Genomic DNA, 15,157 nt, shown 5'->3' with positions numbered 1-15,157 from the left:
GTTTCAATGATTTACTTAATACCATGCGCGGAGCTGTTACAGGTTGATCCCATGGTGATCCCATTCAGCCCATTGAAACAAACTAGGTTAAGGAAAACACCTCAATGCATTATTTTAAATTTTCTGTTATGCTTTCAAATATACAAAATTTTGTGAAATGTACAAAAGTGATTGTAGCTCTTTGTGGAAACTACAGAAGCACTCAAAACCCCACCATTTTTAATAAGGTTTTGACCAAAAAATTTTGTCCTCTTACTGCAAATTTCTAGCGCTAAAAAGATAGTTGCCCTTTCTCTACTGATATAGAGTATCAATTCTATGATAAATATAATGAGAAAGATATATGTACTTTATTCTGTGGCCTCATCCTAAACTATTTAATTACTCAGATTATACCATTCAAATAAGCCCAAACCCATCAAATTTCAGCAATGGACACCATGAAAACTTCTGTACATAGAGCCAAAAGGTTGTTTTGGCTGAACTGACTTAGAGACTTTTCAGGCATGGGATTTCTACCTCTGCGTATGGAGCTAAGGCATGTTTAGCTACAGAAAAAATGTGTCTCAAGTGCACCTAAATGCTTTCTACATCATTATGCATGCACAGACATGGCCAACGCTTTCCCGGTGCTGTGCAGGTCTGCATTAGTTCTGGAGAGTTTAATGTTCATTCTGTGTGGGTGTTTGTACCTGTAGGAGTTGATTACTAAGATGAAGAGCATTTACTATATGAAGTTACTGCCTTTCACAGAATCACACAATTGTATGTGCAGTCTACATTTACAGCAAGTAGCTTTTCCCTAGCTTCTGACAAAAATGAAGTAAACAAAACAATTATTTTTGTACCCTATTTTAGATCTTACCTGTTTTGGAGTATGAAGAATATCATACGCAGAAGTGGTAGAAACAATAGCTCTCTTATTTGCTTTGCTGATTTGTAAGGAAAGGGACAAGCCTGAAACTAGTTGTACTCCTAGATCTGTAATAGTTACACGGTCATCTAGAACTACCACTGTCTTCTCCGCCAAGATGGAATCAGAAAGAGGTGACAGAACCTTGAAAGAGAAAAGAAATGCTGTGCATGAAACAAGAACTAACTGTGTTAGAAAGCAAGATTAGATTCTAATTGGCATAACGCTTTGGTTAATCTCAAATTTGTCACATTTTATGTATAAACTCTAGTTCATGTTTCCCCCAAGAGATTAGACTTGTTTGCTGCTAAATTACTGCATTTCCAAAATAATTTATTAAAGCGTTCTATCATTTCAATATGGCAGCCTCATCTCAACTATGAAGTACAGTTTAAATTAAAGGGATTTTTTTTTTTTAAAAAAGTTATTTTTGTACGGTCTGTAACATTTCCAATGAATGCCGTATAGTACAAGACATTGTGTAAGACACTGATTAATGCTGAAACTCAGTAAGTGTGACTGCACAAAGACTGGGTGATAGGAACTTGGCCTGATGCCTTTATGAGAACAGAGGTCCTGAATGAGATGAAAGTAAGATTTGCAAAAGAATTTTGAGAAATCCCACTGGGTGCCTGTCTTCGTCTTTCCATGCCAAATAGTCCTGTCAGTTTGCTTTAAGACTTTGTTTCTAACATGCTCAGGAGATAAATCATCTTTCAACTGATTCCAGAGACAGATGGATCAAGCCCCAAATACTTGACGTGCAAATCATCTAACCTAACATCAGGCACCTACATTGCAGCTACATGCATCTGAGCTACCTGCCTTCTGGTCGTTTGTAGTCACTGAAGAGAAAGATCATCTAAAGGGCAGAAATCCCTTGACCTCTCTGTGATGTTTGTTTTAGGCTGACAGGAACTGAGCCCCAAAAAGTACCTCTTTCTTTGTGTTGACTACATAGGAAACTTAGTGTGAATGGAACGTTACGGATGCTTACAGTTTATCTCTAATGCTCATAATTCCTTTATTTTGATTTACAAATATGAATAAAGTTAGATAGATAAGTGAACATGAACACTCTGAAAGATTTCTGAAGAGTGTTTTTGTGTCCATTTTTTGTGTTTCATTTTGTGAACATAAAGGGACTAATTTAACATAATTTAACTAATTATACATTAGTATATTTATTAATAATTTAATTATACATTACATAATGTAATTATACATTAGTGAATTTAACATAATTTAACTAAGGGACTAATTTAACATTTAACATAAATGTGTGTAGATCTTTGGTAAAATTTTCTGTTAGGTTCATAAGGTGCCACTGAAATAAAAAGAAGCTAGTTGTGGGGATCGTGTAACTTGCTTCACTGTTCAGGAAATCTCACTGTGTTCCTAAGTCACAGTAACATGGATAAATCCCTTCAGAAGTTTCACCTGAAGTATGCAGTATTTCATGTAAAGTTTCACCTATTGTATGGAAGCAACAAACAGCAAAAAATTAAAACGTTCAGACTTGTTTTTATGCTTCTACTGAAGCCGCAGTGACATCTTAGGCTGTACCTGGACTGTGGTGATGCCATGCTCCCGACCAACCAGCACTCGGCCATCCTGAAGCTTAGCAATCTTGGGTTCTTCTACCTTCATGAAATCAGTCACAAGGTCAGTTATGTCAAACTGCCACTCAGAGCCTAGCATGTAGGTCAAGTGGCCTCCAAGCTCAGAGGATTCAGCTACAAACTGGGTGAGGACTCGCACCATGGCATGCTGATACTGAAGGGTGCAACCTCTTCCTTTTTTCTCATCATCTTCTTCGTCCTCACTGTCACGGGTAGGCCTGTAAACAGATGCATGTTTACTGAATTGCCATGATCTCTGTACAACATTGCAGAGCTCCATTTGCTCATCATTTTCAATTAGATTAATGTTAGCATCATCTGTTACTGCATGAGAAGCAGGCAAACAGATTTTGGAAGTGTGGGTTACTAAATCTGAATGATAAGCTTGTACAGATTTTGCACTGTACCATTGAAAAGCTGCTGTCACATCCATTAGTCAATTCTTTGTTTGAGTGGCACTGCCCAGCAACTTGCAGATGTAGTTGTCATTGCTGAGGTGTCAGTGGATCCACCGCTTGTTCACCTTGTCTTCATTTGGCAGTCAAAGCCTGCAGAGGGCTAAGGAAAGCAGCCTGAAAGTTTTATGACAGGGCAGTTCTGGAACAAACCCCCTGTAGCAGCTCTGCAGGGGGCCCTTGCCCATAATATTTGTACCACTTTGTTTTCCTCCTCAAAACTATTTTAACACAATCAGGAATCCCTGCTTATGTAATGCTTCTCCACCTTATCCCATATCGCTATTGCTCAGCAAGCCCTCTACATTTGAGACATATACCATGATTTACCCTTAAATCTCTTATAGTTCATCCAAGCGTCTGCTATATTTAATCATGTAACAACCACATGGAGCTTCCAAAAAAAACAAGCTATGCACTTAAATTACTACTCAGGACATCCCTTTCGCCGATGTACAAACACTGTCCCAGACTGGTGGGACTCAGTCTTAGGAATAGGTGCAGCATTAGGTACACTTCCATTAATGTTTTCTATCTCTTTCCCCCTTGCAAAATATAACCCGTGACAATATAACAGTTTTGCATAAGCCTTTTATAAGGCATCACAGTGATTTGTGCATGATATCAGGGCTGGTCACATCTCACAGAATTTTCCCTGGTTTAATACTTAGTCTCCCATAAATTCTTTTTTATTGTTATTGTTTATTCCTTGGGGCAAACACATGGATTTTTCACTTGCAAGTCAGGTATTAAGCTCTAGGTGGTTGCATTTTTCCTCATTATGCTCTCATGCTGTGGAATTCATTGTTCAGAAACATTTTGCCTTCCTTCTTTGCTCATTTATTGAGCCTGAGGCAACTTTATAGCAAGGGTGCAAAATAAAGGGTAAGCCTCTTATTTTTCACAGTATTTTGGGAAGTAGTTTTGTGTTTACTGTGTTCCTTTATCATCCCTTTTGAAATACCAGCTATGAGAAACTATTATGAAACAGAATTGCTTTTGTTATAAATTGTTTTATGACAAAGTTGGCAAACCGTAATACTGAAAATGTATCTAAGAAAAGCCCATGTGCTCGTCAAAATGCTAGAAAGTCCTGGTGTTACAGAATCTAATTCACTGGAAATATATTCTCAATGCATCATTTGTTAGCTGAATATATATATGCTTAGAGTCAAGTTAGTCGTATTTGGTACAGCCTTCTGGGTTTGTGTGTGTAAAACAAGTGTCCATCATTAGTCACTGAATGAAGCATCACTGAATAACCACTGAATTCTTAAGACAAAACAGGGTCCTAAAATAGGATTTATATTACACCAAGAAATTAGACCAGTTGAGTAGTTGAGGCAAATTTTCAATTGTTCTCTCTGTCCCAGTCTGAGCTGCAGCCTAGACTAAGAGCTGAAGCAAGCCAGTCAGCAAAACAGCCACAGGGACAGCACTAGAAGGGATATTCATAGAGCTTACCTGACCCATGCCTATTTAGATGTCATTTGGCTTTATAATGCTGTACAAGAGTTCATGAACTCCATAAGGTTCTAACTGACAATTTATTGCTGTATTCTGGCCTCCTTCAGCTTATCTAAACCATAACCCAGCTTTGAATAATCTCAGGCTTTGGAAAAACCAAGTTTAGTCCTGAGATGTGGGGCTTTGTCTCTGTTTTATTAACACAGTCAGTACCATTAGTATCTGTGTAGAGCTGGAGAAGAATGCTCAGGAAATATTCAGGTGAGAAGTACCTACCAGATTTTGGGGAAAATCCCCCAAGCCACAGAATTAGTGGGAACCAATTTTCTTATGGAGAAAGAGACACAGAACTGGTGTTCTGTGTAGAAAAATGTTCGTATTCAACATTACAATGACTTATTTTTTTACACTACTCTGCTTTCTTCTTTACCTTTACACTACCAGATATTTTACTCAGATCCAATGTGTTACTCCTATTCATATTTTTTGTACTTACTTATTTTTACTTTCGCTGTCTAAAACTTTAGTCTGTTTATGAGGAAATATATTCTAGACAAGTTCACGAGAGAGAATTGCTTCAGTCCCAGGCCCGTACAGCTCCAAAAATGTAAGCTGTGGGCAGCATGACCAAAAGGTGTAAGGAGAGCTACGTAAGGGCAGAGAGGGAGCACTACTACCTGTATTATGAGGCTTTGGACTATGTGGGCAGCCAGTGCTAAAAGATGATTCAACCCCGAGTATTTTCTTGTGGTATCTCAAACAGACAAAGGGCTCCATTTCCTTTACAAAAATATTTACAGCTGTTGGTATCTGTCTATTTCTTCTTATAAGTACATGATTTCTATTGCATGCAAATGTGGAACACCAGAAAAGCATTCTTAAGCTATGGACTGGGCAAGACACTTCCTTATGTCAATGCGAAGAAAAAATAGCGGTGTTTGAATTTTCAATATGAGCTTTGCAAGCCTGCTTTACTAGGTACCAACTCAAGTTCTTTCTTTTTTCTTTTTTTTTTAACTAAATTATGTCCATTTTCACTTCAAAAGCCACAAATCCCTGATTCAGTTAATAAAAGCAATTGAGTGTTCTGTCTCCATGGACCCAACAAAATGTTTGAAATCCATTGAATTGCATAGTTCCCTTTAGAGTCTTAAATTTCTTGTTACAGTATTTTCAGCAGGCTTAAAATCCTTCCTTAAGCAGTGAACTCATTTTCTCTTTAAGACGTGTCTTCATGAATATAAGCTATCGCTACATATTTTGCTTCTTTCCCCTTGGTCATCTCTGAGGTTAGCTCTGGATCGCTCTCAGAATCCTTCTTATCCTATTTCTTGTTGCTTTGCAAACTTCTTTGGAAGATTTTTTTTTCCTGCTTTTCTGGAATGAACCAAGGTTGCCAAAATTACATGTAATTTACATTTCACGCTGAAAGCCTTTGCCAGTGAGCTGAGTTAGTTAAAACAGTGAGGGTGCCTGCTAGCACTGATCTAATCAGTGATCTGACAAATTTATATTACAGACACTGTCTGTAAGCAGTTTAAGTACGTCTCTTTTAATTTGCCCGACTCTCAAACCAGGCACCTAGTTCTTGGGCCAAATACTAATTTTCTATTTAAAAAACCCTGAAGAAATAAGTTTTGCTGGTTTTGAATTTGAAATACCCATTAAAAAGTTACAGATTTTAAAAACATATGCAACACCCCTAATTGAAAAAAAAAAATCTATTTCAGATACAAAATTCAAGCCACTAGAAGTTGATTTAGTGGAAGCTACAGAAGTTGCACATAGCTCTACTCACAGCTCAAGAATAAAAGCAATTTGGTACCTCTGCAGATCTTGAAAATGCAATCTGCCTATTAACAAAAATCTCTGTGGCTTTATCTCCATAGGACATTAAACTCAATTAACAAAGAGTGAATTTACAGCGTGTTCAAGCTTTGTGTGGATGTTATTATTCACAAATGAAATGGTTTGAATCCAGTTTCACTTAATTCACTCTAAAAATGGCATTATTTCCGAGCGACAGCACTCATGAAGAGGTTTAACTAAAGCATTTTTTTTCCCCCTTCATTTAACTCCAGCTAACTTTCCTGTGTTTGGCTCTGGTACTAGACAAGACCAAAGTAGACCTACCACCAAATTAACCATTAGTTCAACAGACTGCCATTCACAAGCAATACCGTGTCTGGCTTAACTCTGTTTAGTACATTTTAAAGGTTTATGCTACTCAAAGGTTTTGGTCACTCTGACTTAGCAATGGCTTTATTAGCTTTTGTTCAGTAAGGCCAGATGCTGGTAAAAGTCCTCTAAACTACATGCCTGACACTGACGCATATGCTGGAGTCATACCGTACAATGTCTGTTTCCCTGGGAGCTCATGAAAACAATGTGTTATTCCAGTTGCAAATATTTACTGAAATTAAATTTCCAGCTTGTTCTGTGAAGCTTTAGCCATGCAATTCCTATTAATGCCAGTTGAAGCCATTCATCAGATGTAAATATATGGGCACAGAGCTAGTGCAGGAGCTTCAGAAAGAGGATAATTATTTTGCAGATGCATGAGGAATCAAAGTAAATGTTCCTTGTTAGACTAGCAGAGGCTGCCTGGACCTCTTCTCCACTCCAATATTTGACTTTAATTTAAATATATACCTTCTGTTTGCTGTGATTGTAAGCTTTTCTGCAGCCCATTCCAGGAGCAGAGGTTTCTGTTAGTCCATGCTAGTTCAAGGACCCTGTATCATGGGCTGATCCCATGAAACTTATTTTCATCTGGAAAGGGAGGCTCTTCACACCTGCAGCAGCACACACCACAGATGAAGTTCTCCTCTGGATAATGGTAACAGTAATCAGGTCCGCCATATATGTACAGGTTGATCTGGTAAGTTCTGTAACTGCTCTTACATAGCGGTGTCTTTTTTTTTCTTCTTCTTCTCAGTTTCTGGCATAAAAAGAGCCTCATTATTGCTGTTGCTTGAGCATGTCCCTGCTCTTACAGCAGTTCAGAGCAGGTGGAAACTGCCACTTGGCTCAAACTGGCCCAGGCATGCAGCATTTGTACAGTTTGTGTAAAAACCCTGTCTCTTGCATTGCTTAAAGGAATTATTCAAGAAGTTAGATAAGCAAACATGTCTGTAATCACATGTGTTTTACAATTACAAACATGTCAGAGTTTATAGGGAGAAGTAATACATTTTATTAGATCAACAAACATCATCAGCAAGAACAGATGTGGTTTGGGCATATTCAGGTCTGAAATAGAAGTAGCTATTCAGATGAAGAACAGCCATGCTGAGGCAGTAGTTTCACAAGTGTTTCTTTTGTTGACAGCACCAATAAAAACATTAAAAGATTATTGTAAACCCAGTTATATTTTGCCATCTGGCTCAGCCCCTCAGACAACTGAACCAGCACAGCCACACTGCGCGTGTGGGAATGAGGCAGCAGGGAAACCAGAGGAGAAGAAATACTCAGAAATTTCACCTTCTGTTGATTGACAAACAAGTCTATAGCAATGTTTAGTTCTTGTGGAGAAGACAAGGCAGTGGTGGGAAGATACCAACCCTAGCAGACAGGAGGAGAGTAGAAAAGGGATGCCTCATCCCTGGCAGTGCTCAAGGCCAGGCTGGATGGGGCTGTGGGCAGCCTGGTCCTGTGGTAGGTGTCCCAGGAGGGGGGAACAGACGGTCTTTAAGGCCCCTACCAACACAAAACCATTCTGTGGTTCTGTGATTCTATGAGAACTGTCTTGTCTGTGGTGAGGTGAGGTAAGCAAAAACACATTACAGTCCTTCTGTGAGTAAAGCTGAGGACCATGACAGTTTCAGTTGACCTGTTGGCAATGCGCCACCTTGTGTACTGTGTACAGTTTTGGCACCATAGCATAAGAAAGACATAAAGCTCTTAAAGAGTGCCCAAAGGAGGGCAACAAAGATAGTAAAGGGTCTAGGGGGGAAGATGTATGAGGAGAGGCTGAGGTCCCTTGCTTCGCTCAGCCTGGCGGGGAGGCCTCACGGCGGCCTGCAGCTCCCTCATCAGGGGAGCGAAAGGGCTGGCACTGAGCTTTGCTCTCTGGGGACAGCGACAGGACCTGAGGGAACTGAGCCTGCTGGAATTCAAGGAACATTTGGACAATGCTCTCAGACACATGGTCTGATTTTTTGGGTAGTCCTTTGAAGATTAAAGGACTTTCTCTTTTTCAGACCTGTTCTGAGGTATCACACATGACAATCTTCTCCCTGTATAGCACTAACACCATATTATCCATACTAGGAGGGCACTGTGAAAAACTACAGGTGGACCATTGTTTGGGGAGAGTGAATATTGCCTTCTGGTTATATCACTGAATGAGGATTCAGGAAACCAACCTTCAGCACCTGACTGCAGCCCAAATGGCTTGTGTGCTTCAGTTTGAAAACTCGTTATAAAAACTCCCTTGTGTTTAGGTTCTTGGGAAAAATGTAGTTACGAAGGAGATGGAGTCATAAGGCAAATTAAAAATCAAAGAGAAAAAAATCAAGACAACAAATGGAAAATCCATCAAATCTCAGGTAAAATCCAGACAAATCTAAACATAAAGGAAATGCAAAAACCCTAGGTACACAGTAAATATCAGAGTGAGCAAAACTAATCCTAACTAGTCCTAGATTGCCTATTGATTTAGAATACCCCCTAAAGTTTTAAAAAGAATTCAAATGAGCATTCCATAAAACAAAGGGAAAGTTGCTTGCCATTGAAACCTTTCCAGTTCATGTGTGCATGGAGTGCTGACACACAATGCCATAAACTGCCAGCTGCAATTCTGGGGCATGATGCAGTGGTCATGGTTTCTCTTCCCCCCTTCACAGGAAATGCTGGCTAAAGACATGCCGGTAGTTCAGCTACAATCTGAGCAGCAGCAAACTTGCACTGCTTGCCAGCTTGCAAACAGAGCAGACTCTCAGACCATTATCTTTATTTCAGCTGGCCAAATAAATCACAACTAGACACCAGGGGGTAAATTTCCAGTGCTCTGTATAATGGGTTTAAAGTCAAAATGTCCACAACTGTTAACAACAGTTGACTGTCTCACCAAGCTTGCTGCAGAAAGTTTACTCCTATAATAAACATCAACAGCTTAATCCTGCAGCCGTTTACTAAGCGAAATCCCCACTGGTTTTAGTAGGAGCTGTGCCTAAGGAAGTGTTACAGTACCAGGCACATTACATGCAGAAGGTAAGTGAAACTTCAAGCAGCTGGCATATGTTCAGTTCATTCATCACCTAGCACATTTCTTCCTTCTGCAAATGGCAACTTTGCCTTTATCACTGAAGCAAACAAACAAATTCCTTTTGTGCCAGATCCTCATCACCTATTCTGTTATAGCCTCCAGAATAAAATGTCCACGTAGCCAAGAAGTCAGTCAGTCCCCTCTTCTGAGATTATTACCTGAGTATCCTGTACATTTTGTGTGCTGTTACCCTTAGTTTTATGCCCTCATAAAGTATTAGATAATTCTCCTCCACTGCTGTCTGTTTGGGCTCTTTAAGGCTCTTCAGTAGCTGAGATGTTCTCCTGGGCAAATCGAGTGCTTTAGCAAGAACTGCCATAGCATTTAGTGCTACAGTTACTGCTGCCAGAAATGCTTTTTCACTGTATTATAAATTTCAGTAGGTGTCAGGCCTTGTTCTCAAGTACTATTTTTCAACTTAGTATGGAATCCACCAATATAGTAGTGTTCCTGGAAGTTTTTAATCTAGCAAATTGTCCAAAAGATAGTTCTCTCTAGAATAAACATTTTCAGTAGGGAAGGCTAAGAGAGCAGATCCACTTTTCTTTGTTGTTGTTTTCAAACCATGTTTGTCCTGGTAGAATCTATTAATCAGAATATAGTTTTCTATAGGAGTGTGGGGTTTTTTGCCTAATTTAGATCTGGTAAGGTGTGCTTCACCCAATGCTATAGAGTGCATCTGTACAGAAACTGAATAATCATCCAAAGTCCTGTTGGTCTTATACCTCTTCGCCACCTGCAAGATTTCACATGTTCTCAAGCCTTCTATCTGCCTCTTCGTGAGACCACTGATTGTCAGGGAAATTCTGCCTTCCAGTCTTTAAGAGCTATTTTTAAGTGTGCTGTGGCTAACCTGCTATGATCCCAAATGGTAAGGGACAGCGACAATAAGGGCAGACCTAAAACACAGTCAAAATAGTTTTTAAAAATGGCTGTTAAGATGACATTATTCTGTTCTGAATTTGCTAATATTACTGTTGTGTTTTTTTTTTAAAAAAAAAAGCGTCTAGCACATCATCCAGTGTAACAAGACAAAATGACAGGAACAGTATTGTGCAAAGTGCACTTTTGCTGCTGCTTTTGAATTTAGAAATATCAAGTTATGCTAAGAAAAAATACAGAGGTAGTAGGTGAGTCTGTTAGGGAAGCTGTACGCTGCATTGCAGTAATGGATATGGGGTTGCCAAGGTCAACTGGAGGAATCCACAGAAATGAAAACCTTATCTATATTCAATCAGGTTAAAAGAAACCAGAGTTCTGTTTCTGAGGAAGAATGTCCCCTTCAGAATCCTGCATAATAGGACATAACAAGGCTTTCTAAGTTACCCTGATGTCAAATGCAAATTAAAAAGGACAACACATGCTCTAAAAGCACGTATTTTCAGCTAGGCTTCAGTATAGACTCTTCTGCAGTGAAACTTTGAACATGCTCAGAATTCTGTCTGAGTGGCAGATGCCAATATTTGGAATGCTCAGTATATGTTTCCCAGGCATAAAAAATCTCTCAGTTTTTATGAACTTTAAGTACTTTGCATAAGGTTATGCCTCACTTGACACAGGAATAGGCTGAACAGTGTTCTCCCAACAACACAGTGAAATGAGCAAGTTACTCAGTTCTACTGATGGAAAAACAAGTATTTAATGACTACAGGAATGCAAAATCAGAAACCCAGAACTGTTCTTAAAAGTCAACAGCCTCAAATATCTGGATTTTCTTTTCCAAGGTTCACCTTACCCTGCCTAAAGCTATGTCCAGACTGCTGAGTTCATGATGAATGGCTGTTTCCATATGCCACAACAATGAGATTTGGGTATCCTCTGGATCTACGTGGTGCTCCTTTGATCTCTGGTGTAAGCTGTTTCCTCAGCTGTGCCCAGGCAGTCTTGCAGAGAACAGACTGGCTTGGACTTGCATGACATCTAAGTGCTGTGCATGCTCAGTGGCCTGACTCCTCCCTGGCCTTATTTTATTTAGCAGTGTACACAAAAATTAAACACTGTCAGAGCTGAATATCACACACACACATGCTTTTATATATGGGATTGAGATGTTCAGGTTCTTTTTCTCACGTTTGGACATTGGAGTGTATGATGCAATTTTTCTGAGATTGTACAGAATTGATTAATGCTCCAAGTAAAGTCACTAACTTTTAAAATACATATAGATCAGGATAAAATGCAGCTTTCTTATACAATTGTTGGGCATTTTGTAATGAAGGCTAAGCCAGACTATAAAACTCATTTGAAACAGGAGAGTTTAGATTCTGAGAAATACTCTAAAAATTTTCTGCATTCTAAAATCAAAGGCTCTGGGCACATATCTGGACAGTGCTAATGCTGTGAGCATACCTTTTATTGGAGGTGACAGGTATCCTCCAGCCTTTGATCTGGCTAAGCTCTGTATCAGATATCTCTATCTGCAGCGGGAGGCGTGGAACCCAGACCGTCACTTCTAATTGGGTGGTAAAATGCTGGTAAGTGAAGTTAACAATAGTATCCACTTTGCTTTTCATTTCCTTGCCATTAACGAAGATGGAGTCACATCTGTCAGAAACCTTAAAAAAAAAAAAAAAAAAAGAGAGATTAATTAGGAAATGAATAAAAGTTCTTGCAGAAGCACAAAGAATGATACATCGGTCCAAAGACAATGCTGATAATATGAGTCATGCACATTGTATTTTCAGTTTTCTAATTAGTAGCAAACAGTGATAAAGGGACGCCAGGGAAACAGTTTTGCCTTCCTCAATGGATCCTACTCAAACTACAAAAATAATTTAATGATGTTATATAACCTATGTGAATCTTTTATACTAGGCAAATTAAACTCTTCATGAATCAAACTCCATATGCATCAAAGTTTATGTTTACAACTTGCTTAAAGAACCTGTAAAAATGGGGCCATATGTTAGTAAGAAAAAGACTGACTCAGAACCATAAAACAGAATCCTTTTCTTTTTCCTTGAGCACTGTAATGCTGAAAGACAAAAGATCCCCTTATGGCTTATGAGCTGAAGTGCAGCAGAAGCATTAATTTTTAGAACTTCCCTGTAATTGTTTTAGTAAAATGTATTCATAGTTGTTTTGTGTCATTTTATGAAATTACTGACAGAACTAGCACAGTGGCTCTGTACTAGAGTTCCTCTGTCCTTTTGGTCACAGGGCACAAAATCCAGGGAGCACAGATCCTGTTTATATAAGGAATCTGGCTGGAAGCATATACAGGAAGGATGGAACGTCTCAATAAGACAGATTTTTTTTTTTATTTATTTATGAACATGTGTGTGTATACACTTTTAGATTATATATATGCATTTAAAGTTCATATATATGCATATACATGTACACATATATATATTCATGCATATGTACATGTATTCATTACAGGCGTGCATTCTTCTTTGAAGCAAGAGAGAGGTGATAGCCTCCAGCACAGTTCATGTACTGTGATTTAAATCTTTTAAAACTATGGCTCATAAGATGTAGTTCTGCTACCGAAATGGACTCCGTTCCCTTGTCAGGACTGTTCTTTGTCACGTTGGATAATGCATTCAGATTCACGTATGAAGGGATTCTGACTGAGCCAGTGATTCCAGTTTACTGGAGTTCATAGAATCACAGAATCATAGAATACCCCGAGTTGGAAGGGACCCACAAGGATCATTGAGTCCAACTCCTGGGTTCCCAAAGGATCACCCAAAAACCATATGTCTGAGAGCATTGTCAAAACACTTCTTGAACTCCAGCAGGCTCAGGGCCTTGAGCACATCCCTAGGGAGCTTGTCCCAGTGCCTGACCACCCTCTGGGTGCAGAACCTTTCCCTAACACCCAGCCTGACCCTCCCCTGTCCCAGCTCCATGCCGTTCCCTCGGTCCTGTCGCTGTCCCCAGAGAGCAGAGCTCAGCGCCTGCCCCTCCGCTCCCCTTGTCAGGGAGCAGAAGGCCTCCATGAGGCCTCCCCTTGGCCTGCTCTGCTCTGGGCTGAGCAAAACACGGGACCTCAGCCACTCTTTATGAGTTACTAACTCATGTAGACTTCAGCGGGATATATGCTGAAACACAGGTTGGTTTTGCTGTGCAAACGTACCTCTAATATTTTCTGATATTAACAAGAGTAAGTGGATATTGAGCCAAGAAAAATTATGGTAAATGCATAGCAGCTTTTTGTTTTGTTTTGTTTTCTCAGAAACAGTCCTTACTTAGTACTTAGAAATTAATTTTATTCTGCTTTGAAATTCAGATGGAGTAACAGTTTTCCTCCTGAGTTCTAGCACGGTATCGTGCTGTTTGATAAATGGTACCTGAATTCTACTATCATAAGGTACACATTTAGATAACAAAATTTTGCCAAACTGGATTATGTAATGCTTTTAAGATTTATAGGTAACTTGGCTAAGAATCAGCTACTTCAGAAGCTAAAGAATACAAGCAACCTTTATATATATCATTCAGCAAACAGTTTCATTTCCAGAATTACCACGATGATGTTGAAAATTATGGCAACTCCCAAGCCGAGCATGGAGCGAGTAGCAATTGGGAAATGTTGTGCCAACCTATCTGTTGGTATATACCCACTGAACATTGACCATACCAAGTAACTGTTTCACGCTTTAACTGATACCTCACAGCCAAACTTTTCATGTTGTTCCTTTTATAACAACACTGTACAACTAATGTCATTCTTCTGTACTGCTAATTATTAGATAACAGCTTTGCTAAAATATTGTCAAATGCCTTTAGAGTCTAGTTAGAAAAGCTCACTGTCTGATGTTTTTCCATAGGCAATACCCGTGTATAAAGTGAAAGAGCTGCACATCCACATTTACCATTTTCAAATCAGCTTCTCAGATCCTAATCAATGTACAATCTTTATTTACTTATTTATTTATTTATTACTAAGGGTGTAAGCCAGTTTATGAGGAATAGGGCAAAGGAAACTCTTGCAGAGAATACTCCTTTCATATCAATGCTGAACAAGTACAAAAACAAACAAAAACCTAGCTACCTGATAAAAGAGCTTAAAATGCACTTCAGGCTCAGGAGAAACACAAACGAGATAGAGCATACTCAGAATACTTCTTTCCCCCTCAAAACGTGTCACAAGTGTCTCTGGGAAGGTTAAGCACATTAATAAAGCCCATTAAGTGAATGAGCAGTTGCGATTCTAAATCATAAAGCCCACATCTAGGGAGTTTTGTGCAAATTAATACAAGACAGAAATAATTGAGAAAGCCCAAAGAGGGAGGGATAAATATCAAGACCTGATTAAGGGAATAAGTATTATCTGACATGACAGCATCAAATATTTTAGATTTCTCTTCTTACTGCTTTAAATGCTCTTGCATTTTTGTCAGCATGCAGGAAGGGTGGTAAATTAGGGAACAGGAAGATGGACTTTAATTGTAGCTGTAAAAATATCATCAGGCTTGGCTTA

At 39.1% G+C, this 15,157-nt stretch overlaps 1 protein-coding gene and 1 long non-coding RNA gene across 7 annotated transcripts in view; one reads left to right on the top strand and one right to left on the bottom strand.

The window, feature by feature from the left end:
* Nucleotides 1–15,157, bottom strand: part of TMEM132B (transmembrane protein 132B) — a 254,325-nt gene that overhangs the window by 5,474 nt on the left and 233,694 nt on the right. For all 5 annotated transcript variants that reach the window (XM_080560176.1, XM_080560175.1, XM_080560174.1 and 2 more), the window contains 3 exons: nucleotides 12,076–12,281; nucleotides 2,480–2,753; nucleotides 866–1,057 (listed from right to left, as the gene is read on the bottom strand). In XM_080560176.1, coding sequence (XP_080416302.1) covers nucleotides 866–1,057; nucleotides 2,480–2,753; nucleotides 12,076–12,281 — 672 coding nt within the window. The remainder of the gene's footprint in view (nucleotides 1–865; nucleotides 1,058–2,479; nucleotides 2,754–12,075; nucleotides 12,282–15,157) is intronic.
* Nucleotides 1–15,157, top strand: part of LOC308179671 — a 272,263-nt gene that overhangs the window by 242,903 nt on the left and 14,203 nt on the right. The window contains exon 8 of one of the 2 annotated variants that reach the window (XR_013940473.1): nucleotides 11,451–11,577. The exons of the other annotated variant lie outside the window; for it this stretch is intronic. This is a non-coding gene — a long non-coding RNA (uncharacterized lncRNA). The remainder of the gene's footprint in view (nucleotides 1–11,450; nucleotides 11,578–15,157) is intronic. 2 annotated transcript variants of the gene reach the window in all.

Source organism: Anser brachyrhynchus, assembly GCF_964034855.1.
Source record: "Anser brachyrhynchus genome assembly, chromosome: 17".
In the NCBI taxonomy this organism is placed as follows: domain Eukaryota; kingdom Metazoa; phylum Chordata; class Aves; order Anseriformes; family Anatidae; genus Anser; species Anser brachyrhynchus.
This window is presented reverse-complemented; position numbering and strand designations above follow the sequence as displayed.